Genomic DNA, 25,384 nt, shown 5'->3' with positions numbered 1-25,384 from the left:
CTTCCCATCCAAACCACCCCCTCCGCTGGTACCTTCCCCTGCCACCGCAGGAAATGCTACACTTGTCGCTTTACCTCTCCCCTTGATTCCATCCAAGGACCCAAGCAGTCTTTCCAGGTGAGGCAGTGGTTCACCTGCACCTACTTCAACCACATCTACTACATCCGCTGTTCCAGGTGTCAACTTCTCTACATCGGTGAGACCAAGCACAGGCTCGGTGATGGTTTCGCTGAACACCTCCGCTCGGTTCGCAATAACCAACCTGATCTCCCGGTGGCTCAGCACTTCAACTCCCCCTCCCATTCCGAATCCGACCTTTCTTTCCTGGACCTCCGCCATTGCCAGAGTGAGGCCCAGTGCAAATTGGAGGAACAGAACCTCATATTTCACTTGGGTAGTTTACACCCCAGCAGTATGAACATTGACCAATTTCAGGTAGTCCTTGCTTTCTCCCTCCTTCCCCTCCCCTTCCCAGCTCTTCCACAACCCTACTGTCTCCGCCTCTTCCTTTCTTTTTCCCCCCCCCCCCCCCCACGACATCAGTCTGAAGAAACGGTCTCTTCCCGAAACGTCGCCTATTCCTTCTCTCCATAGATGCTGCCTCACCCGCTGAGTTTATCCAGTATTTTGTGTCTCCCTTTGGTAGGGAGTTCCACATATTCACCATTCTTTATACAGACCTTTCTAAATTCTATAATGGATTTCTTATTAGTTGAAGAGATGAGAACAACATGTGAGGCCATTCAGCCCATCATGTCCTTGCCACATTCCACCATAACTCACTAGTTCCATCCACCTGCCCTTTCTCTGGAGATAGCCTTGCAGTTTTCTGCTCCATATAATTCTATGCAACTCCTCCTTGCAACCCACAATGGAATCTGCCTCTACCACAAGCAGTTCAGTTACAGATTCCAGATACTCTCTGTGTAAATAAAACTTTTTTCACTTTTGTCACTTTTTTACAACAACTGCATCTTAATTTATATCAATCTTAACTCGATGTGCTGTGCTTTTTTGCTGCTTGTATGTGTTATTGTTGATTTTTTAAATTACTGGTGCTTTGTTGCTTATTGTATGTTTATTACTGATATTACATGATGTAAGGTGACCTTGAGTGTCTTGAAAGGCACCATTAAATAAAATGTATTATTATTATTATCATTATTATTATTATTAATTTGCAGGGGAGATGCATGCAACGATGGGTCAAATTCCATGCTCTCTTCCAAGTTCACAGGTGTCAATATAGAACCCACCATTAATGGGCACAAACATTTCAATGCTTCAGGAGAGACGATGGAACTGGGTGTTTTTGGGACCAATATTGAAGATGTCACATAAAGGATTGGTGAAATAGGGTGCGCGGTTCTTGGACAAGACAATAGTAATGGGGTCAATACCATGCCTATCTACTGCTTCAATACTATGAAGTTCAGTTTAGTTTAAAGATACAGAGTGGAAACAGGCCCTTCGGCCCACTGAGTCCGCACCGGCCAGCACAGGCACATGCACATTACACTAGCGCATACTACACACTAGGGACACTTTACAATTTTTACCAAAACCAATTAACCGACAAACCTTCACGTCTTTGGAGTGTGTGGGGGAAATTGGATCTGGGGAAAAGGCATGCAATGATAGGGAGAATGTACAAACTCCATTCAGACAACACCCATAGTCAGGATCGAACCCAGGACTCTGGAGGTGTAAGGCAGCAACTCTACCACTGTGCCACCATGCCGTATTTTACAAATTACAGTAGCTTGAGTGACTGGATTAGAGTTCATATCCTCTTTAGCCCATTGAGATCTATATATTCATTATTGTTAAGATGTAAAGAATGTTCCACAAAAGGTCATCTCACTTTAGTTAGGATGGTCAGCAAACTCCTGGGCCATATTTTTTCATGGTGTTTCGCAGTGATGAATTTTCAGATTACAAGACACAATATTAGAATTATTAGTTAACAGAACCTCTCAGGTTAGTTGGCATGTATTCATGAAGCTAGGTTTGCTGGTGTTGCTGATATGGGTTCTGGAAGTTATTTTCAGGAGAGAAAATTATTCTGCACTGATTGATGTTCCCATTCGACTAAGATCGCATGAATATGTTTCCATCCAACATTGAAGTCTCCTTCGAAGATAGACACAAAATGCTGGAGCAAGTCTGAAGAAGGGTCTCGGCCTGAAACATCATCCATACCTTCCCTCTAGAGATGCTACCTGTCCCACTGAGTTACTCCAGCATTTTGTGTCTGTCTTCAATTTAAACTGGTATCTGCATTTCTTTCCTACACATTGAAGTCTCCTTGGTTGAGACATTTGCATGTGGCTCAGGAAGTAAAACCATGAGCCAGCTGTATTTATTCTACTTCCTCGGTAGCAGAATTTCACTTTACTTGGTGGGTTGAGTGGAATGGAATGGAGTGTGTGGAGAGTGTGGAGTGTGTGGAGTGGAGTGGTGTAGAGTGGTGGTGTGGAGTGGAGTGGAGTGGAGTGGAGTGGTGTAGAGTGGTGGTGTGGAGTGGAGTGAAGTGGAGTGGAGTGGAGTGGAGTGGAGTGGAGTGGAGTGGAGTGGGTGAATGGGGTGTGATACAGCAGGGAAAAATGCCCTTTGGACCATACCAACCATCGATCACCCGTTCTATGTATCCCACTTTCTCATCCACTCCCTACACACAAGCGGTGATTTACAGATGGCCTAATTGACCTACAGACCTGCACGTCTTTGGAATGTGGGAGGAAACCGGAGCAGCCAGAAGAAACACACGTGGTCACAGGGAGAAACGTGCAAACTCCGCACAGACAGTCCCTGAACACGAACCATGTCCAGCAGCTCTAGCAGCTGTGTCATTGTGCCGCCCCTCGTTGGGAGTATAAATGATAAAAGCATTGCCACTGCATGAAGAGATGTACAGTTTGCACGGCAACAACATGCAATGCTGTTAAACAATGCTGTGTAATTCATTCATCTATTGTGGCACAGTGATTTTTTTGCCTCTAGGTCGGGCATCATTTAAACCAAGACCATGCCAGGAGAGTTTGCAAATATATGATGTTAGCTTAGGCATCAAATCTAAATCCCATGAGCCCTTTCACAAACATGTAAACATGATCCCACAGGAAGATCTCTGTTCTTCTTTGAAGCAATCCCCCTGTAACCCAGTTACAGATTGTTTACCTTGTTCCTGCGTATGGGAACTTTCACTGTACAGGCTGATATTTCTTCATTCCATATATGCCATGCTTGTGAAAAATGTCATTAGGGTAGCTGCTTCTTAGGATTAATATTAATCTATAAAAAGTAACTACAATCCAAAATGACAGAAGTAATTCTGTGGTTGAGTCAACAAGGTCGTTATGGGACTAGATGAATGGTGAGGTGCTGTCTCTCATGCTTGTTTTGGGCATCATCATAACACTACAGTCACCATGGCGCAGCGGTAAAGTTGTTGCCTTACAGTGCTTGCAGCGCCGGAGACCCGAGTTCGATCCCTACTACAGGTGCTGTCTATATGGAGTTTGTCGTTCTTCCCTGGGTTTTCTCTGAGGTCTTCGGTTTCCTCCCACACTCCAAAGACGTGCAGGTTTGTAGGTTCATTGGCTTGGTGAATATGCAAATTGTCCCTAGTGTGTGTAGGAGAGTGTTAATGTGTGAGGATCGCTGGTCTGTACGGACTCAGTGGGGCGAAGGGTTTGTTTCCACACTGTATCTCTAAACTAAAAAAACGAAACTAAACTACAGGAGGCTACACACTGGCAGTTCATAGTGATAGTGGGATAGAGAATTAAAGTGGCAGACAGCCAGAAGCTCAGAGTTGATCCTGCAGATTGAACACAGGTGCTCCATAATGGTCACCCAGTCTGTGTTTGGATTCTGTAATGCAGAGGAGCTCAGGTAGCAAACGCCAAATGCAGCACGCTAATAAAAATACTCCCTCTGCCCTTTCCAAGTCTCCCCTTCACCTTCTCTGCAAACTGGTCTTGTGTTCTCTCTCTCTCTCCCAGTTCAGAGGAAGAGTCTGCAAACTGAAAGGATCATTCTGTTTCTCTTCGAGTGCTCGCTAAGTATCTGGAGCATTTTCTGTTTATGGTTTTAGATCACATTTGCAGTCCTGTCTACAGCTTTGGGAACAGCACTGTGAAGGGAGACAATGGCCTTGCAGGAACAGCACAGTTACTGTGGTAATGTTCAGGGCTGCAATACCAGCAAGAATAAGTGTGGAAACTGCAAGGACAAGTCATGCAATGGACGCAATATTGTTAAGAGACACAACACGGAAACAGGCCCTTCGGCCCACAGGGTTCGTGCCTGACCAGTGATCCCCGCACATTAACACCATCCTACACCCACTAGGGAAAATCTTTACATTTACCAAGCCAACTATACTGCAAACCTGTACGTCTTTGGAGTGTGGGAAGAAACCAACGATCTCGGAGAAAATCCACGCATGTCACGGGGAGAACGTGCAAACTCCGTACAGACAGCACTCGTAGTCGGGATCGAACCGGGTCTCCGGCGCTGCATTCGCTGTAAGGCAGCAACTGTACCGCTGCGCCACCGTGACCGCCTGTGGTAAAGGGGTGACTTGATTCAGCTTTAGTTCACTTTAGAGATACAGATCCTTCGACCCACCGAGTCTGCGACGCCCAGTGATCACCCATACACTCGCTCAAACTACAAACTAGAGACGATTTAAAGGTTAATTGGCCTCTGTTAAAAAAAATGCCCCTAATATATATCTCTATATATCCCTGAAAAAGTGGGATAACATAGAACTCGTGTGAATGGACAATCGATGATTGTTGCGGACTCTGGTGGGCCGAAGGACCTCTTTCCGTGGTGTATCTCTAAACTAAACTAAACTACATGGCCAACATAAGGGGGAGGAGGGATATGCAGAGCATGGCCGAAATCCAATTACTTGCATATAGAAGATAGAAGATAGAATATGCATGAGGTTAAGTTTGAATAATGACGGGTCAGATCTCTGAGTCTGAGAACGTGCGGAGCTTATACATAGCTTACTGTAGTAAGATGCTAACAGCTCAGTAGCGTTTTACACAATGAGCCACAAACACACTGCACAATCGCTGAGCACACATACTCAAACTTAGCTAGACAGCCAGGGGTAGGAGATAAGCAGAGGACAGGCACCTCCGCACACAGGGAGGTTAAAGCTGTCTGACAATTTGTCTGATGTTTGTGTTTGCCAGAAATAAAACAAAACTGGCTGGGAACACCCAACAGGCCAGGTAGCATCTGTAGCAAGAGTTATAGAGTGAATGACCCAGCCTGAAGATAGTCACAACATGCTGGTATAATTCAACGGGTCAGGCAGCATCACTTTAGAGGCATGGATAATGCTTTGGGTCAAGACTTCTCTTGGAATGTTCCATCCCTATGGCTTTAAACCCGAAATGTTAACTTTGTTTATAACCTCTGCAGTATTGCCATAATACTCAGTTTACCCACTGAGTATTTCCATCATTTTCGGTGTTATTTTAGATTTCTTGTGTCTGCAGCATTTTGTTCTATGGACCGAGCATTAGTGTTCAGCGGAATGGTCGCTAAGTCTACGTTTAGCTGATATACTGGAGCACACATGTGGATCACCAGATGCCGTCAATGAGGTTAGAGGAGGTACAGGTTTTTTCTGGTAACTCACAATCACTATCCCAGTCGTAAAGGGGATGGGTTTGGAGATTATTGATTAACACCACAAGAAAGCCTTTTGATTTGACCTTGTAATTTGCATATATCATCAGGACTCTATGGACTTCAAAGTGTACTCTGGATTGTGGTTGGTCAAAATGGTTACTCCCATCCCCCTCCCCCCATCCCCCCATCAAGACCCGTGCATGCATACTTACTATCCTTGGTAAACCCAGTTACAGCTCTCATCCTGAAACACCTTATGGTCAGTGCAACACGTCCCAAGTTTAGTTTTGTTTAGTTTAGAGATACAGCATCGAAACAGGCCCTTCAGCCCGCTGAGTCTGAGCTGATCAGTGATCACCCCAAACACTAGCACTAGCCTAACCATTAGGAACAATTTAAATTTTTAACCAAAGCCAATTAACCTGCAAAACTGTACGTCTTTGGAGTGTGGGAGGTAACCAGAGTACCAGCGTGTGGGAGAAACCTGAGGAAACCGCAGGAAACCCATGCGGTCACAGGGAGAACGTACAAACTCTGACCAGACAGCACCCATAGTCAGCATCAAACCCGGGTCTCTGGAACTGACATTACCACTGCACCACCGTGCTTCCCAAGTATGTTCATTCCTCAACTACGTCAATGAAAAAGACAATCCCATTATCATTTGTGGAACTCTTTGCTGTACACAATTAGCAATTTGCTGTACACAATTTGGCTGCATTGTAACTGTGAAGCTGCTTAGTGAGGTGAAAGCAATTGGGATGACTGAGATTGTGCATTCAAAAATCAAATTCTTCTTTTGAATCGTAATGGAACGAGGCTTAGATTGTTTGGTCAGGGTGTAATGGGATGTGTGATGGGACAGGATCTCTCTTCTAAGATGGATATGAAGGTGAAGGGGGGCATAGTTTAAAGGAGATGTGAAGAGAAAGTTTTTTTTAATACAGAAAGTGGTGGGTGCCTGGAACACGCTGCTAAAGATACTGGTGGAGGCAGATATGATAGTGGCATTTAAGAGGCTTTTGGATAGGCATGTGGATATGCAGGGAATCTCGATCTCGATCAGGATCTCGAACCAAAACATCACTCATTCCTTCTCTCGAGAGATGCTGCCTGTCCCGCTGACTCCAGCTTTTTATGTCTAATTTCAGTTTAAACCAGCGTCTGCAGCTCCTTCCCCATATAACCATATGAGCATGCCATCTCGACCCTTCTAGTCCGTGCCGTACACGTATTCTCCCCGTCCCATATACCTGCGCTCAGACCATACCCCTCCATTCCTATCTCGTTTTAACTATCCAATTTATTTTTAAATGATAAAAAACCAGCATCTGCAGCTCATTCCACACAGCTACCACTCTGAGTAAAGAAGTTCCCCCTCATATAAAGAGTCCCTTAATTCTATGTATGCCCCCTTGTTTGAATCTTCCCTACTCTCAGTGAGAAAAGCTTTTCCACGTCAACTCTGTAAATATAGAGAGATATGTATCAAGTGCAGGCAGATACTTAACTCGGCATCAAGTTCAGCATAAATGTTGTGGGCCAAAGGGCCACCTCAGTTGCTATACCTTTCTATGTTCAATATTCTATATCCTAACGGTGTATAGGTTGGTAGGTGGATTGGCCACAGTAAATTAATTGCCCCTTAGATATAGGTGGATGGAGAATCTGAGGGGAATTGATGGAACGATGGGGAAGAACATAGCTTGAGAATAGTTTAACTTGGCATCATGCTCAGCATGGACATTGTGGGCCGAAGGGGCCTGTTGCTGTACTGTACAGTTTTATGTGGTATTTCAGTGAGTTGTCCGTGCAAATATAGACAAGGCTCAGATCGAACTCACTTGCTGCAAAATGCTACATGCAGACAATCTTCACACAACATGCAAAATCATTATGTTTTCTAACCTTTTCAAAGGAATAATTTCCTTTCTCAAATTTCAGATCGCTATCGGATCAATTACCGAGACACGCCGAACAGCAACTAGTCTGATCCAATAATAGGTGATTTTGTCAGCCGCAGTTTCACCTAGCAACAAGATGCAAAGTCTCCAATTACCTTGGAAACCTTAAGGTAGTGCCTCATCTGCCGCCTGTTTCATTGAAACATATTTACGCCACCCTCACTCGCAAGGTGCTGCAAACTCCATGGAGATTAAAGGGCCTGTCCCACTTACCCGATTTTTGTTCGGCGACTTGCCGGCACCCGTCCTAGTCGCAGCAGGTCGGCGAAAATGTTCAACATGTTGAAAATCCAGCGGCGACCAGAAAAAGGTACGACCCTTTGGGCGACTACTCACGACCACTACTTCACGTGTCGATCATGATATCACCCACACCATGCAGGTCACAAGGAGAATATACAAGCTGTGTACAGATCAGCATGGAAACAGGCCCTTTGACCGAGTCAACGCTGACCAGCGATTACACCAGCACTATCACACACTAGGGGCAATGAACATTTTTTTCAGAGGACAATCAACCTACAAACCTGCATGTCTTTGGAATGTGTGAGGAAACCGGAGCACCCGTGGAAAACCCACACGATCACAGGGAGAATGTACAAACTTCCAACAGACGGCACCCGTAGTCAGGATCAAACCTGGGCCTCTGGTGCTGTGAGACAGCAACTCTACTGCCGTGCCACTGTGCTGTTTGGAAGCAGCGAACAAGATTTACTGACAGAACAGCTGCTGGAAGCTGGCTCAAAAACTGGTTGTGGGGTGGAAGATTTATCCCAATATCTCAATTATGTTGAGACTTTTTACAGAGTTGTTCCAGCTTCACAGAGCCGTAAAGACATTTTACCCTCGACCAATGCTCAGTGTGTAATTTAACTCCCCACTGCTAAATGGAAGTTGGAAGAGCACAGTTATATAAAAGCCATATCAAAAATTACATGGTGAATTTGCCACTATGTAGTTAGTTTTCATTTTGCTGTATTCAGTTCACATTAGTTCGGTGTAAACCGGTGAACAAGCACAGATGTTTCTGCCCTAAATAAATGGAACTCTTAACATGCAATAATGAGGGAGAAAATGATGATAGGCCGCCATAAATACTTGTACGAGTCTGTCTCCTCTTGTACTCACCTTCACATGTTAGGCTTAGTCATTGTTATAGAATCATACAGCATGGAAACAGTCCATTCAACTCAACTCATCCATGCCATCTAAGGTGCCTACCTGAGTTTAGATCTGCAGAAAGTTCTCGACCTGAAACGTCACCTGTTACTTTTCTCTAGAGATGCTGCCTGACCTGTTGAGTTAATCCAGCTTCCTGTGTCTATCTTTGGTTTTAAACCAACATTTGCAGTCCCTTCCTACACATTTTGCCAATCAGAGCCTATGTTTGGCCCAGATACCTCTAGATCTTTCCTACAGCAGTGCCAGGGTGCCACGGTGGCACAGCAGTAGAATTGCTGCCTTATGCCCCTGTCTCACTTAGGGAACCTGAACGGAAACCTCTGGAGACTTTGCGCCCCACCCAAGGTTTCCGTGCGGTTCCCGGAGGTTGCAGGTGGTTGCCAGAGGTTGCAGGTAGTGGAAGCAAGTAGGGAGACTGACAAAAAACCTCCGGGAACCACACGGAAACCATGGGTGGGGCGTAAAGTCTCCAGAGGTTTCCATTCAGGTTTCCTAAGTGAGACAGGGGCATTAGAGCACCAGATACCAGGGTTCAATCCAGACTACGGCTGCTTGTCTGTACAAAGTTTGTACGTTCTCGCCGTGACCTGCGTGGGTTTTCTTCTAGATCTTTGGTTTCCCTCCATGCTCCAAAGATGCAGACATTTTTAGATTAATTGACTTGGTAAAATTGTGTATTGTTCCTAGTGTGAGTGGGATAGTGTTAATGTGCGGGGATTACTGATTGGCGCGGACTCGGTGGGTTGAGTCCGCACACTAACATTATCCTATAGACCCTAGGAACAATTTACAATGTTATCAAGCCAAGTAACCTACATACCTGCACATGTTTGGAGTGTGGGAGGTAACCGAAGCACCTCCCACACCATACAGGTCAGAGGGAGAACATACAAGCTGTGTACGGACTAGTAACCAGTGGTCAGGATCGAACCCGGGTCTCTGGTGCTGTAAGGCCGCAACACTACCACTGTGCCACCGTGCTGGAAAGTCAACACTGTGCCTGTACTTCAATTAAGTCTCCCCTCAACCTCTGGCTTAATTTAGTTTAGTTTGTAGATACAGCACGGAAACAGGCATTTCGGCCCACCGGGTCCGCACCGACACTATCCTATACACACTAGGGACAAATTTTACATTTACGTCAAGCCAATTAACCTACAAACCTGTATGTCTTTGGAATGTGTGAGGAAACGGAAGATCTCGGAGAAACCCCACGCAGGTCACAGGGAGAACGTACAAACTCCGTACAGACAGCTTCCGTAGTCAGGATCGAACCCGGGTATCCGGCGCTGCATTTGCTGTAAGGCAGCAACTCTACCGCTGCGCCACCGTGACCACCTGGCATTCCAGAAAATTCAACGCATGTCTGAGAAAAGAATCTCAGTCTGAAGCGATCCTGGTCTGCCTTTAACAAGATGCAAGCTTGTAAATAAACAAGGTCATCGTGGGGTTAGTTCAGGAATGGAACCTAACAGTAAACAGTGAGCCGGAATCTTACTGAATGCTACAGCAGGCACCGATGGTCAATTGACCCACTCTTGATTCTACTTTATGTTCTGTCACACAGATAAGCTTGCTTGCCAAGTCAGTAGATAGCCACAAGCACTGCGATGCCCGTCCCAATAACTGGTAGATATTGGCGGGCAGGAAAAAAGACATGCAGATTTTTTTTTAAAAATATTTAAATCCATTTCAACAGCATAGAAACTTTATTAGAAGCATAAACAAATGTGTGCCTGCTTTATAAATGAAATTCAAATTAAGAAAACATGTTGCTTACGTTTTGCAGTCCTTTTTTGTTTTTACTTTAGTTTAGTTTTTAGTTGCAATGAAATTGCCGCCCATCAGGATTTGGATCAGCCACTTCCTGTTGACCTTTGACCTTTTTGTGGATGTAATTTCTTCTTCTTAATTAGTGCAAGGAATCAAATCATAAAAGGCATATTTTCGACCCCCGGAATTGAAAGGTCAGATCCACGATCTTCATTTTTCACTCAGGATCGAACATGGATCAAAACCAGCCTCAAGTCATCAACCTTTTATGATTAATATAGTTTCTGCTGAGAGATTGCTTTTTTCATCACTAGGTCCCACAGAATGCATCAGTCCTGCCCCCCCTCTATTCCCCCCCCCCCCCTCCCCCTTCCAGTCAGTACAAAGAAGGTTCCTGTCCAGAAACATCTCCATTTCCATGTTCTCCAGCGATATTGCCTGATCCACTGAGTTACTCCGGCACTTTGTGTCTTTCTCAGAATTAATTCCATATGCATTCTCGGAAAACGCAGCACTGATAAAGTTTTAAACACCTGTGTTTGAAGGCGTGGTTTAGTCCTGCCCCTGACCTCTCCTTCCCCCCAATTTCTCTCTCGCCCTCTCTCCATCCATTTCCACCCTTCCTCCTCCTTGTCTCCATGGCAACCTGTACCAGTGCCAGGACATGATTACTTTAATCCAGCCGAGCTTTTTTCTCAGTGGTCAGCATCTGAATGAGGCGGTAGAGTTGTTGCTTTACAGCGGCAAAGACCCGGGTTCCATCCTGACCAGGGGTGCTGTCTGTACGGAGTTTGTACATTCTCCCTGTGACCGCATGAGTTTTCTCTGGGAGCTCCGGTTTCTTCCCACATCCAGAGGAGCCAGCCTCCACCACCCTCTGGAGCACCAGCAACAATAGCCGAGGTCAATGCCCTTTCATCAGAACTTTCACCAGCAAGTTAAAGTAAAGGAAAGCACTGGGAATGTGATGAGGATCAGCAACTTACCTGCTGGCTGTTTGCTGCTAGACTCTCCTTGGAACTTGGTCTGAAGAAGGGCTTCCGCCCGAAACGTTGTCTATTTCCTTCACTCCATAGATGCTGCTTCACCCGCTGAGTTTCACCAGCACGTTTGTCTCCTCTTGGAACTTGATAGGTTCTACAGTTTCAGTGAATCTGTGTTTTCTGGCCGATTTGATGTAAAATCACCAATATTACACGTTTCCTCCCTTCACTCATGTTGCCTGACCTGCTGCGTATTTCCATCATTCCCTTTTATTTCAGGTTTCCAACAGCTGCTGTCTTGTGCATCTCACATGTCTTGCACTGGTTGATGTTTCTACCTTATTCATCTCCTTCTGTTCGCACATCTCCATATAGATCCCATGATTAACACACTTTTGTCAAGTTCTATAGAACAATCTGATCATTAAAGACGTAATGTGGATTCTCTATCCTATCACAAATATTCCTCATCCCCCTTTACTGCAACTTAAAACATTTTTGATTCCTCACTTTTCCAATTCAAATGAATGGTCAGCGACCTGATCCATGAATTTTATTTACGTCCATAGATGCTACATGAGCTGCTAATCCCTGGCACTTTCTGTTTATATCTCAGAGTTGCAGCATCTGTGTTTTTTTAAAAATAGAAATTATTAACATGTAATTTTGGGGGTTTTGGCAGCAAGGTGGTGCAGCGGCAGAGTAGCTGCCTCACAGCGCCAGAGACCCGGGTTTGATTCTGGCTACAGGTGCTGCCTGTACAAAGTTTGTACGTTTTCCCCGTGATCTGCGTGGGTCGGCTCCGGTTTCCTCCCACACTCGAAAGACGTACAGGTTTGTAGGTTCATTGGCTTGGTATAATTGTAAATTGTCCCTAATGTGTGTAGGATGGTGTTAATGTGAGTGGATCGCTGGTCAGAGCAGACACGGCGGGATGAAGGGCCTGTTTCCATGCTCTCTCTAAACTAAACTAAACTAAACCAAAATGTAGGGAAATGGTCTAGGTGCAAGGGAAGGATAATTAAAGTCTGGTCAGAGGAGGTGGACTCCACACTTCAGCAGTGTTTTGGAAACACTGACTGGAAGGCGTTTGCAGCCCAGGCCACCCTTGACTCCCACAGAGACATTGATTCCTATACATCCTCTGTTCTGGACTTTATAAACTCCACCATCAACAGTGTCACCTCCCTCAAACAGGTGACCATATACCCGAATCAGAAGCCATGGATGAACAGCGAGGTCAGGCTACTGCTGAAAGCACGGGACACCGCTTTCAGGTCAGGCGACGCTCGAGCCTACAGTTCATCCAGGGCTAACCTGAAGAGGGTCATCAAGAAGGCCAAGCACTGCCATAAGCTCAGGATTGAGGAGCACTTCAACAACAACTCCGACCCCCGACGCATGTGGCAAGGCATCCACCTATCACGGACTACAGGCCCTCCAACATCACCCCCACATCCAGCGACGCCTCCTTCCTTGAGGAGCTTAACCACTTCTATGGCCGCTTCGACAGGGACAATCTAGAGATGGCCATCAAGGCTGTGCTACCTGCCGATCACCAACCCCTCACACTCACCCCCTACGACGTGTACGTGGCACTGAGTACGACTAATGCACATAAGGCTGCTGGCCCTGACGGCATCCCTGGGCGCGTCCTCAGGGCCTGTGCTGCGCAGCTGACAGACGTCTGGACTGACATCTTCAACCTGTCACTTGCCCAAGCAGTTGTCCCCACTTGCCTTAAAACCACCTCCATCGTGCCGGGGCCAAAACACTCCACTGCGGCAAGCCTCAACGATTTCCGCCCAGTTGCACTTACTCCCATCATCACCATGTGCTTCGAGAGGCTGGTCCTGGCACACCTCAAAAGCTGCCTACCCCCCACACTGGATCCCTATCAGTTTGCCTACTGCAAGAACAGGAGTACGGAGGATGCCATCTCAACGGCACCTCACTCCGCCCTCTCCCACCTCGACAACAGAGACATTTACGTAAGAATGCTGTTCATCGATTACAGCTCAGCATTCAACACCATCATACCCTCTAAACTGATCACCAAACTCGGTGACCTGGGCATTGACCACTCCCTCTGCAACTAGATACTGGACTTACTAACCAACAGACCCCTGTCTGTTAGGTTAGACAAGCACACCTCTTCAACCATACAAAAATACTATGACTGTATGCACGTAAATAGATTTATTTATTGCTCATATTTATGGCGGTTTTCTAGGGAGATGCAAACTGCATTTCGTTGTCTCTGTACTGTAAACTGCACAATGACAATAAAGTTGAATCTGAATCTGAATCCTCCCACCATCACTAGCCAGGCCATTGCATGCAGTAATTAGTCAAATGATGGACCAATCAACACGTCCACTTTAATATTCACTGTAGCATCACCTCCACGGTTTGTCGCATTGATAGCTGGTGTAGTATTCATAAAAAGATAACAATCTGGCAGAGCAGCTGGCTCTTCCTCAAGTACCTCCAAGGTACGATTGTTAACACCATTTAATGTTTCATTTGAACCTCTGAGAATCCCATAGGTGTCAGTGTGCTCTGATCTTTCCTATCAATGTGTCCCTCTTAGTTGTGAGAGGGCTGTAAAGATTACACGTGCTAAAACAACAGCAAATGATGGGACCTTGGTGAGCTATCAACTGTTCATGAAATAATTGTGGATTTTTAACATAGGAAGATTTAAAGGTAGTTAAATAATTAGCAAGAAATAAAACTAATATATATGTTAGCAATGAGATGCAATTAGACATACAACCAAAAGTACTATTTCATTTAGACATAGAAACAGGGCACCACAGGGGCACAGCGGTAGAGTTGCTGCCTTACAGCGCTTGCAGTACCAGCGAACTGGGTTTGATCCTGACTACGGGTGCCGTCTGTATGGCATTTATATGTTCTCCACGTGACCACGTGGAAACTCTCCGAGAGCATCGGTTTCCTCCCACACTCCAAAGACGTACAGGTTTGTAGGTTAATTGGTTTAGTATAAATATAAATTGTTCATAGTGTGTGTTGGATGGAGTTAATGCGCGGGGATCGCTGGTTGGTGCGGCCCTGGTGGGCTGAAGGGTATGTTTCTGTGCTATATCTCTAAACTAAATGAACATAAAGAATTACAGATGCTGGTTTGTACCAAATACAGACACAAAATGCTGGAGTAACTCAGCGGGCCAGGCAGCATCTCTGGAACATTTCGGGCTGGGTCTTTGTGCGTTGTTCTTTTATTCTGATTCTCCATAACCAAAGGAAATTAACACTTGCCACCGTACTTTCCACCAAAAAGAAAGATGAACAAAACAGCTGGTGCAAAACAATAACTAGTCCTTGTGTGACAATAAAATAAAAACGTCCAATGTTGACACAATCAACAATCCATGCAGCATCTGTGGAAAGAGATACAGAGCTGTTTTGCTGGTGGGTCTCTATCCTGATACATTTAGTCTCTTTCCTTTTCCACATCTGTCACCTGAACTGTTGTGTGATTCCTGCATTTTCTGTTCATATTTCTGATTTTCAACATCTGCCGTTTCTTTTTATTTTATTCTGTATGTTCTTCCTGTGGCCAAGTGGGTTTTCTCCGGGTGCTCCGGTTTCCTCCCACACTCCAAAGATGCAAAGGTTTGTAGCTTAATTGGCTTTGGTAAATATAGTAAATTGTCCCTAGTGTGTGTGGGATAGTGTTAATGTGTGGGGATAGCTGGTGGGCGTGGACTCGGTGGGCTGAAGGGCCTGGCTCCTCGCTGTATCTCAAACCTAAACTAAATTAAACTAATTTAAATTAATTGCAATATATATTAAACTGTTTGACAAAGCAATTAATTACATTCAAACCAAAACAGAGAAAACCCATTCACCAAAATTTCAAAAATAACTTCAAAGTAGTATCTTAATTCAGGATGATGTAAACAATATTTAAATAGTTATCATACTTGTTGTCAGGTCGGGGGGAGGGGCGGGGGGGAGCTCTCCCTGCCACGGGTACCATGTAATCCCATGCTACCTGCTCCATGGTCGGATATTTGGCAACTAAACCGTCTCCCCCGCCTGGTTTGCCAGGTGAGGAGGGGGCTGTGGACCCCCAGCAGGTCCAAAAACAAGACCTGTCAAAGGCGGATGAGCTTCTAGCGAGCCAATGGCCATCCACACTTCAGTAGAAGTTGCGATCTCTGTCGTACACAGCATTGTAAGGAATGATGATAAAGCACACACACACCAAAATCCTATACTTCCAGCGGCGGAGGTCCGCAGGAACTGGAGGACAGAGATGTGTGGTGCGTCCGTCACCGTTCCCGTCGGAAACCAGCACCACTGCGTCGCTAATGTTTTCAACAATAATGAATGAATACTTGTATTTTTAATGCATAGCCAATGTTTCCAGTGAAGAAGGTATGATGACAGCTTTTTCATGAGCCAGTCTTTGATTTTGTTCAATGTTACAAAGTTTAAAGGAGATGTGTGGGTCACATGTTTACACAGAGTGGCTGTTGCCAGGAACAAACTGCCAGGGTGGTTAAGGCACTATGAAAGCGGCATTGACGAGGTTTTGAGGTGGACATATGGATATGTAGGGAATGGAGGGATTAGGATCATGTGCTGGAAAAAAGTGGTTTAACTTGGCCCAATGTTCAGCATGGGCATTGTGGGCTGAAGAACCTATTTCTGTGCTCTACTGTTCTATACCTAAGCTTATATCTTACCTTTGTTGTAAATTGTATAAATTTCTTCCTGTATTTTTAGAATGGTAGACACATAATGCTGGAGTAACTCAGCGGGACAGGCAGCATCTCTGGAACATTTCTTCAGACCGTTTCTCGACCCGAAACATCATCCATTCCTTCTCTCCAGAGATGCTGCCTGTCCCGCTGAGTTACTCCAGCATTTTTTGTCTATCGTCGGTTTAAACCAGCATCTGGAGTTCCTTCCTACACTTTTTAGAAGGGAATAAGCACTTACACAAACTTACATAGAACTAATTCAACTCTTTATTGGGGTATATCTGGATTTGTGTTTGATCTGGCTTGCTGCCCATGCTCACCACAAACCCTTCCCCCGAGCGCAGGTTTAATCAACCTCAAGATGGCGTGAAGTTACCAGGCCCCAGGTGGCTGATCCTGAGGCAGATTAACTTGGACCACCCTGACAGAACACTGCTGACAAAGGCCATCGAGCAGTGTTGAAGCATCACGAACTGTGCATTCACCCTATCTGTTGCCCTTGTGATTTTATACACCTCTATAAAATCACTCCTCAGCCTCCTGCGCTCTTAGGATTAAAATCCTAGCTTGCCCAGTTTTCCCAATAGCTTCATCCTCAAGTCCTGGCAACATTCTCGTAAATCGTCTCTGCGTTCTTTACAGTTCTTCCTAGAACAGGGTGATCTAAATTGAACAACTCTAAATGCCATGTCTGGTACAAGTGTAACAGAATGTCTAACGAATTTTGATGTAAATATTAATTTATCTCATTTCAAGTTGCTCCTGCATCCCCACCCTCTCTCCTCTCCCCCCTCTCCCACCCCTCCTCTCCCTCCAGCCTAGTCATCCTACCAGTTCCACTGTTCGCATCCTTGTACCCCTCTTGTTGTCACACCTTCCCCAGCCAACAATGTGCCATTATGAGCTGAACCCTTCCTGAGGTCATAAGTTGCCGGCCCTGATTTGTTCTGGCATTTTCTTGCCTCCACCTACCCCGTGCACGAGCACTGTCCTACACACACTAGGGACAATTTACCAAAGGCAGTAACCTACAAACCTTGGCGTGTGGAAGGAAACCGGAGCACCCAGAGAAAACCCACACAGTCGCAGGGAGAACACACAAACTCCGTACAGACAGTACTTGTAATCAGGATCGAACTCGGGTCTCTGGCGCTGTGAGGCAGCAGATCTATCACTTGCACCACCATGCCACCTCTGCGTCACTATGCCAAGGATGTACCATTGAGCCATTGAGCATGTTAGCATAAGGGTGAATGAGTGCAACAAAGCTTCAGTAATGTATCCACATTTACAACAGGAGAGACCACAGATGTGTAACCTTATCCCCGTTCTACTTACATGGTCAATGAGATCCTTCACCATGCCGTTCCACTGGCCTCTCTCATCAGGAGTTCCATATTTTCCATCTTGTGTCAGTCGAATTTCGTAAACGAATCCCAGGATACTGGACAGTTCCTTCAGCAGATCAATGCAGTACCCTTCAAAGCGGTCGTTGCCAGAGAGTGGCTTGTCAGACTTCTTGAACATGACATATGGTTCCTCCTGTCAGATTAGCAACAGTTAATTGTCAAGGTCATTCTCAATGCTGAAAACATTTAGTCTGGATACAGACTACCTATGTGAGTGACAATAATGTATTACCAAGACTGAGTGTGAGAGCTTTATTAAGTTCTAAAATTAGCTTGAAGCCAATTAGATAGTAGTTTCCTCTTATTTAAGTGACTCGCACACATTATGCACGTCAAGCCTCATTTATTCAGATTTATAAACTCTCCGGGTGAAGTTCAAATATTGCTGTATGATATCGCCCTTCAAAATGGCCACACGGACAGAATCAGGCTTCTGTATCTAAGATAGACACAGAAAGTTGGAGTAACTCAGCGAGACAGGCAGCATCCCTGGAGAGAGGAATGGGTGATGTTTGGGTGGAGACTCTTAGAAGGGTCTCGACCGGGAGCTTCACCCATTCCTCTCTCCAGAGATGCTGCCTGGCCCACTGAGTTACTCCAGCTTTAGGTGTCTATGTTCAGTTTAAACCAGCATCTGCAGTTCCTTCCAACATGCTACTGTACCTGAACAGAAGCATTCCCTCAACACCAGTAGCCTTTTCACAGTTTAGCCATTTTCTAATGACATTATTTAAGTACAATTTGTAAGAAAGGAGAAGCAACCTTCAATTTGAAATTAATTTTCAGTTCAGTTCAGTTTATTGTCACGTGTATCGAGGTACAGTGAAAATCCTTTGCTGCATGCTAACCAGTCAGCAGAAAGACATTACAACATAAATTTGGTTTCCTTCAATGGCATCAAGAGAGAAACAAATTTGCACACCACTCTTTCTAGACATTCAAACAATCAGTTCATTACCTTTTGGGATGAACAAATTAGACATTGTTAACGTTAGTGCCACAGTAGCTGGAGCATGGCACTGTTCGGCGGGCAATGCTTGCAAAACAAAATTTTAGCGGATGGTGTGGATGATCGTCTCCTCAAGAGTCGAGAGAGAGTCAAGAGTTTTATTGTCATACGTCCCGAAATCGAACAATGGAAGTCTTACTTGTGGCAGCATAGCAGATATGTGAGCATAGTACTCTGTGAACACCATAATAATCTACAACTAATATTCTGTATGTTTAAGAAGGAACTGCAGATGCTGGGAAATTGAAGGTAGACAAAAATGCTGGAGAAACTCAGCAGATGAGGCAGTGTCTATGGAGCGAAGGAAATAGGCAACTTTTCGGGGCTAAACCCTTCTTCAGTTTGAAGAAAGGTTTCGGCCCAAAACGTTGCCTATTTCCTTCGCTCCATAGCTGCCTCACCCGCTAAATATTCTGTACATATATCTATATCTTCTAACAAGCATTAATAGCGCACTAGCTTATTTGGAGGTTGGCGTGTTTAACAGCCTGATGGTTGTCAGGAAGAAGCTGCCCTTGAACCGGGACATTAATATTTTCAGGCTCCTCTACCTTCTTCCCGATGGCTGGAATGAAATATAGAAACATAGAAACATAGAAAAATAGGTGCAGGCGTAGGCCATTCGGCCCTTCAAGCCAGCACCGCCATTAAATATGATCATGGCTGATCATCCAAAATCAGTTCCCCGTTCCTGAATTTCTCCCCATATCCCTTGATTCTAGTAGCTCTATCTAACTCTCTTGAATACCTCTATCAAACTCTCTCTTGAATGCGTCATTGTGGGCAGAGTGGTGTGGGTCTCTGATGATGCTGGCTGCCTTTTTGAGGCAGCGACTCTTGAAGATCCCTTTGATGGTGGGGAGGTCAGTTCCCATGATGGACCGGGCAGTTTAAAATAAACCAATGAATGAGGAAGGTGAGGGAGCACCATGGAATGACAGTAACAAAACAAGGCACAAAGCGCTGGAATAACACAATGGATCAGGCAACATCTCTGGAGAACCTGGATCTGTGACGTTTCTGATCCGGACCCTTCTTCAGACTAACAAAAGTAGGAGGGAGAAAGCTGGAAGAGAGGTAGCGGTGGGACAAAACCAGGCCAGTGCGAAGTAGATGCAGGTGAAGGGGCAGTGGACAAAAGTCAGGGAGGAAGAGACAAAAAGGTGTGAGATGAGGAGAGGAGAGGTGAGAAATGTGGGGCCAGAGAAAGGGATAAAGGTGAAAGGGGAGGGGACGGGGGGGGGGGGGGGCACAGTATAAATGGGTGCGCATCCAAGTGAGTCACTGGAAAGAGGGGGAAACATAAGTGGTGATTGTTTGGGTGTTGGTGAGTCAGTTGCTTAAAATTGGATTATCCAGTCTTCATATCATTTGGTCAGACACTCACCAGGCGTTAATGTAATAGAATGCATTTCATCATAGAGTCCCACAGCAAGACTTGTCCAGGCCATCCAAGACGTCCCATCTAAGCTACTTAGACTGCTACTAAGTTGTTGATAAAAGTTATCAAGCAAAACCATAACCATTTATGTCCGAGCTATTTATTTTATTCCTGACAGCTGTAACCCACGCCAATGGCTACAGCACTGCTGGAGTTAACAGATAATTATGCGTTTCATCATTTTTTTTCATTTTCTAATCCCAGTTCAACAATTTACTTGTACAACGTCCTTTGTTAATTCACTAAGTTCTGCCTGTTCATCATTTTTATGCAAACAACTCTAGTTATGGACAATATGGTAAAAGTGTTTCATCATAATGAGATGGTAAGGACAGAAGTTGATTATTTTCCATTGAGGGGGTCAATTATCAAGGAGATTAGGTAGCATTTCACGCTTGGTGCAAAGAGGAGCAGAAAGGTCTATGCACGCACGCACGCACACACACACACACACACACTCACTCACTCAGGGGAAGCACAGTGGTGCAGGGAGGCGCGGTGGTGCAGTGGTAAGCCCCTGTCCCACTTACGTGTCCTTGGCACGCTAATTAAGCGACCTCGTGGTCGCCTTGAGGTGCGACGGTCCTGCGAATGTTGCTGCCTCACAGCACCAGAGACCTGTGTTTGATCCTGATTATGGATGCTGTCTGTACTGCAGAGTTTGTGCGTTCTCTCTGAGATCGCGTGGGTTTTCACCGGGTGCTTTGGTTTCCTCCCGCACTCCACAGACGTACAGGTTTGTAGGTTAATTAGCTTCTGTAAAATTGTAAATTAGCGCTCGTGTGTGTCGGATAGGGCTTGTGTACGGGGTGATTGCTGGCCGGCATGGACTCAGTGGGCTGAAGGGCCTGTTTCTATGCAGTATCTCCAAACTAAATAAAATTAACCTAAACACAACATTATGAGACATTGAGATTTGACGATTTAAAATCAAACTATGATAGCTAAATGTTGTGTAGGCAGATGAAAGACCTGGGGAACTATATGACTGTGGGAATAGCATGAGTAAAGGTGATTAGATACAAAGCTTTTGATGCAGATTGTTAAGCTTCTGTCTACCACAGTGGAGTTAACATTTGGAGCATTTGTTCTGATCAGGTTCCATCAGTTCAAATAAACTTCATGCAAGATTCCAAGAATTACTTCACGCTCTTAACCAAATCAATGGCTTGTGTTGTGTGAGACAATAAAGTATTGTATTTTTGAGTGCCTACCTTGAAGGTTCTAAAGATTTTACAGCTATTAATGTAATAAGCTGGTTTGGTTTAGTTTAGTTTAGCTTAGAGATACAGCGTGGGAAGAGACCCTTTGGCCCACCGAGTACGTGCCGACCAGTGATCACCCCTTACACTCGCACTGTCCTGCACACACTGGGGACAATTTATAATTTTTTCCAAAGCCAATTATCCAACAAACCGGCACATCTTTGGAGTGTGGGTGGAAACTAGAACTACTCTGTTGCTGCTGTAAGGCAGCAACTCTACCGCTGTGCCACCGTGCCGCCCTTGAAGAAATGATAATTTGATGAAAGATTTGACAATAAGCGAATTCGGTATTACGAAAAACACAAGGAATCATGGGATTTGTCAAAGGTCACTGGCTATAAAGAAAAAGTCAACGAAGCGCTGGCTGTATAAACTGTATGTAACTTCTTATCTTTATTCATGATTTATGTGTAAAAATAAGTGTAAAATGTATTCATATGTAAAAATATATTTAATCTGAGGAAGTGGGGGGGGGAGGGTGCCAGGTAGCAGGAGAGTGGGGGCAGATGTGAGTGGGAGACAGGGGGAGAGACTGGAGTAGCGGCGGCCCACAGCCAGCGCAGAGGAGAAGCGCCGCCCGACCGACAGCCTTGGACCGACCGGACAGCGGAACTATCCTGCAGACACCAGCCCAATAAAAGCCCCTGTCCCATTTCCCAGTCCCTGTCTCCTCTCTCCTGCCATCTATCCCGTTGATCGCCGCTCCTTTGCGGGAACCACTGCTCAACGATCCCAATCGCTGCACCGACTGAGGCCGGAGCTCCGGATCTGGGGAGAATGGCACCTGCCCTCCCCCACAGTGAATGGGACCCGAATCCCTCGGCATCGTCACAGGTCACAGAGTGACCTCGGGGGGGGGGAGGTGAGGGAGGTGACTGTCGGCTCTGCCTCTCGCCTTTTCCAGTGGCTGTCGATTGGTCCCCCCGGCACCGGAGCAGCAGCGGGGGAGGGTAGGTACGATTCTCCCTGGACCTGGAGCTCCGGCCACAGTCGGTGCAGCGATGGGAATCGTTGAGCTGCGATTCCCGCAAAGGAGCGGCGGTCAAAGGGATAGTTGGCAGGAGAGAGGAGGCAGGGACTGGGGAGCGGGAGAGGGGCTTTCTCCCCCCCACCGCCCCGGCTGCAAGTCCAGGGCCACAGGGATGGGCACGTCTGGCCGCCCTTCTGCATGGACCAGTGGAAAAGGGAGAACTAGTGTCGCTAACTTCAGTAGCAATTCAACAGCGCTCACAGTGCGGGAGACCTGGTTTGATCCAATGTTTATCTACAGTGACCTATGACCTGGGCATGTGCAGTCGGAATACCGAACTTGCTTATTTACTTTAGTTTGGAAAGGAGAAGAACTGTAAATGCCAGGAGCAGCTTCATCATCAGCCAGTGATGCCATGGTGTTTGTGGACACAATGACTTAGAACGTTAGTTATGTGGGCACTGGTAGTGGATGGTTGGCAGAAGGATGAGATACTCTGAGAAAGAATGGCGAGTGGTGACAGTTCCTTTAAGCAAGAATTCATGCAGGATTTGACAATTTATTGAAGAGGAACCATTTGCTTAGGGATCTCAGCCACCAATTGGAAAATCAAGGGCACATTCTTAATTGCCAGCCTGTAATATCAATGGGTGGTAAATTGCAAACAGGCCATCTGTCATTTTCTGATGAATGACTTTCATTTGAGACTGTAAGGATGGTGTGGTGTGCTGTCCTCTGGTTTGGTGAGAATGGTATCTTATTACCTTCATAGTCAGAGGGAAAGGAAGTGCAGAGACAGAGGTTTACTGCAAATTTAGTTTACAGGCATCAGACCCTCCAGCCCACTGAGTCCACAACGACCAGCAATTCCCACACATTAACACTATCCTGCACTAGCGACAATGTTTAAATTTTCAAGCCAATTAACCTACAAACCTGCGATTCCCGCAAAGGAGCGGCGGTCAAAGGGATAGTTGGCAGGAGAGACAAGGCAGGGACTGGGGAGCGGGAGAGGGGGCCCCCCCCCCCCCCCCCCGCCCACCCCCCCCGGCTGCAAGGGGACATGACATGAGAATTAAGGGACTGAAGTTTAGGGGTAACATGAGGGGGAACTGCTTTACTCAGAGAGTGGTAGCTGTGTGGAATGAGCTTCCAGTGAAGGTGGTGGAGGCAGGTTCGTTTTTATCATTTAAAAATAAATTGGATAGTTATATGGATGGGAAGGGAATGGAGGGTTATGATCTGAGCGCAGGTATATGGGACTAGGGGAGATTATGTGTTCGGCACGGACTAGAAGGGTCGAGATGGCCTGTTTCCGTGCTATAATTGTTATATGGTTATATGGTTATATGGTTAACCTGTACGTCTTTGGAATGTGGGAGAAACCAAAGTTCTCGGAGAAAAACCCATGTGGTCACGGGGAGAACGTACAAACTCCAGACAGACAATACACATAGCTAGCATCGAACCCGGGTCTCTGACGCTGTAAGCGCTGTAAGGCAGCAACTCTACTGCTGTGCCCCCTCATCAGTTATGAACATGCTCAAAAATATCAGGAAGAGGGTAACATGATGGACTTTATCCTTCAATATTACTCAGAAATATATTAAAGCTTACCTTTATTACAGTCTATAATTTATCTTACTGAGTAACCAATAAACATCCAGCTGCATGTCTTATATGCAGCATTTGAATTCTGTGAAGATAGTCACAAAAATGCTGCAGCAACTCAATAGACAATAGACAATAGGTGCAGAAGGAGGCCATTTGGCCCTTCGAGCCAGCACCGCCATTCAATGTGATCATGGCTGATCATCCCCAATCAGTACCCCATTCCTGCCTTCTCCCCATATCCCCTGACTCCGCTATTCTTAAGAGCCCTATCAAGCTCTCTCTTGAAAGCATCCAGAGAACCTGCCTCCACCGCCCTCCGAGGCAGAGAATTCCACAGACTCAGTGGGTCGGGCAGCATCTCTGGAGTAAAGGAATAGGTGGCGTTTCGGGTCAAGACCCTTCATCTTACTCTTGTATGAATTTAAATTTAGTGATTAATTTCAAGGACGAGGAGACGCAAATTAAAATAAAGACCTAAAGATGCAGGGTTTTGTAAGGAAGATTACTTCTACAGTGATTGCTAGTAATCTGGAACTCCCTATTTACAAGCACAGTGAGAATGGGGTAGATCAAATGGGCTTGAAAGATCACACCCAATCCTTCTTATTTCAGAGATACAGTGTGGAAACAGGTCTTTCAGCCCACCAAGTCCAGGCCCTCCATCTATCACCCATTCACACTAGTTCTATGTTCTCCTACTTTCTCATCTCACACACTAGGGGCAACTTACAGAGACCAATTCACCCATAAAACCAACACATCTTTGAATGTGGGAGGAAACCCGAGCATTGGGAGGAAACCCATGTGGCCGCAGGGAGAACCTGCAGACTCCACGTAGACAGGACCTTAGGTAAGGATTGAATCTGTGTCTCTGGCACTGTGAGGCAGCAGCTCTACCAGCAGTGTGATTGTGGGAATGACTATAATAGTGAACACAAATTAATTTGCAACTGTTTTGACAGAGTTGGGAAAATGTTGTCTCGAGAGCAAGAGATTGCCCCTCAAAGACTAGGCATGGATACAACGGTTTGAATAACTTCTCTGGAGTCAGCATAACTCCTTAATTCTATCTTCAATCTCATCAGAACTAGATATACTTTCACAAAACTATGTCTGGCACAGCTAGTAAAGCCACTACCTCACAGCACAAGAGACCCAGTTTCAATCCTGACCTCAGGTGCAACCTGTGTGGTGTTTGCATGCTCTCCCTGTGACCGTGTGGGTTTCCTTCAGGTGCTCCGGTTTCCTTCCACAGTCCAAAGACGCATGGGGTTATAGGTTAATTGGCCCTCTGTAAATTGCCCCTGGTGTGGAGGTGAGTGATAGAATCTGGGGAGAGTGGTGAGAATGTGGGTGGGACACCATTTTAAAATA

At 45.7% G+C, this 25,384-nt stretch overlaps 1 protein-coding gene across 1 annotated transcript in view; it reads right to left on the bottom strand.

The window, feature by feature from the left end:
• The window catches only part of LOC129709602 (glutamate receptor ionotropic, kainate 3-like), a 593,488-nt gene that overhangs the window by 251,146 nt on the left and 316,958 nt on the right, over positions 1 to 25,384 (bottom strand). The window contains exon 10 of the mRNA XM_055656054.1: positions 17,641 to 17,844. Within this exon, the coding sequence (XP_055512029.1) occupies positions 17,641 to 17,844 (204 nt within the window). The remainder of the gene's footprint in view (positions 1 to 17,640; positions 17,845 to 25,384) is intronic.

This window comes from Leucoraja erinacea, chromosome 26 (assembly GCF_028641065.1).
Source record: "Leucoraja erinacea ecotype New England chromosome 26, Leri_hhj_1, whole genome shotgun sequence".
Classification (NCBI taxonomy): Eukaryota; Metazoa; Chordata; class Chondrichthyes; order Rajiformes; family Rajidae; genus Leucoraja; species Leucoraja erinaceus.
This window is presented reverse-complemented; position numbering and strand designations above follow the sequence as displayed.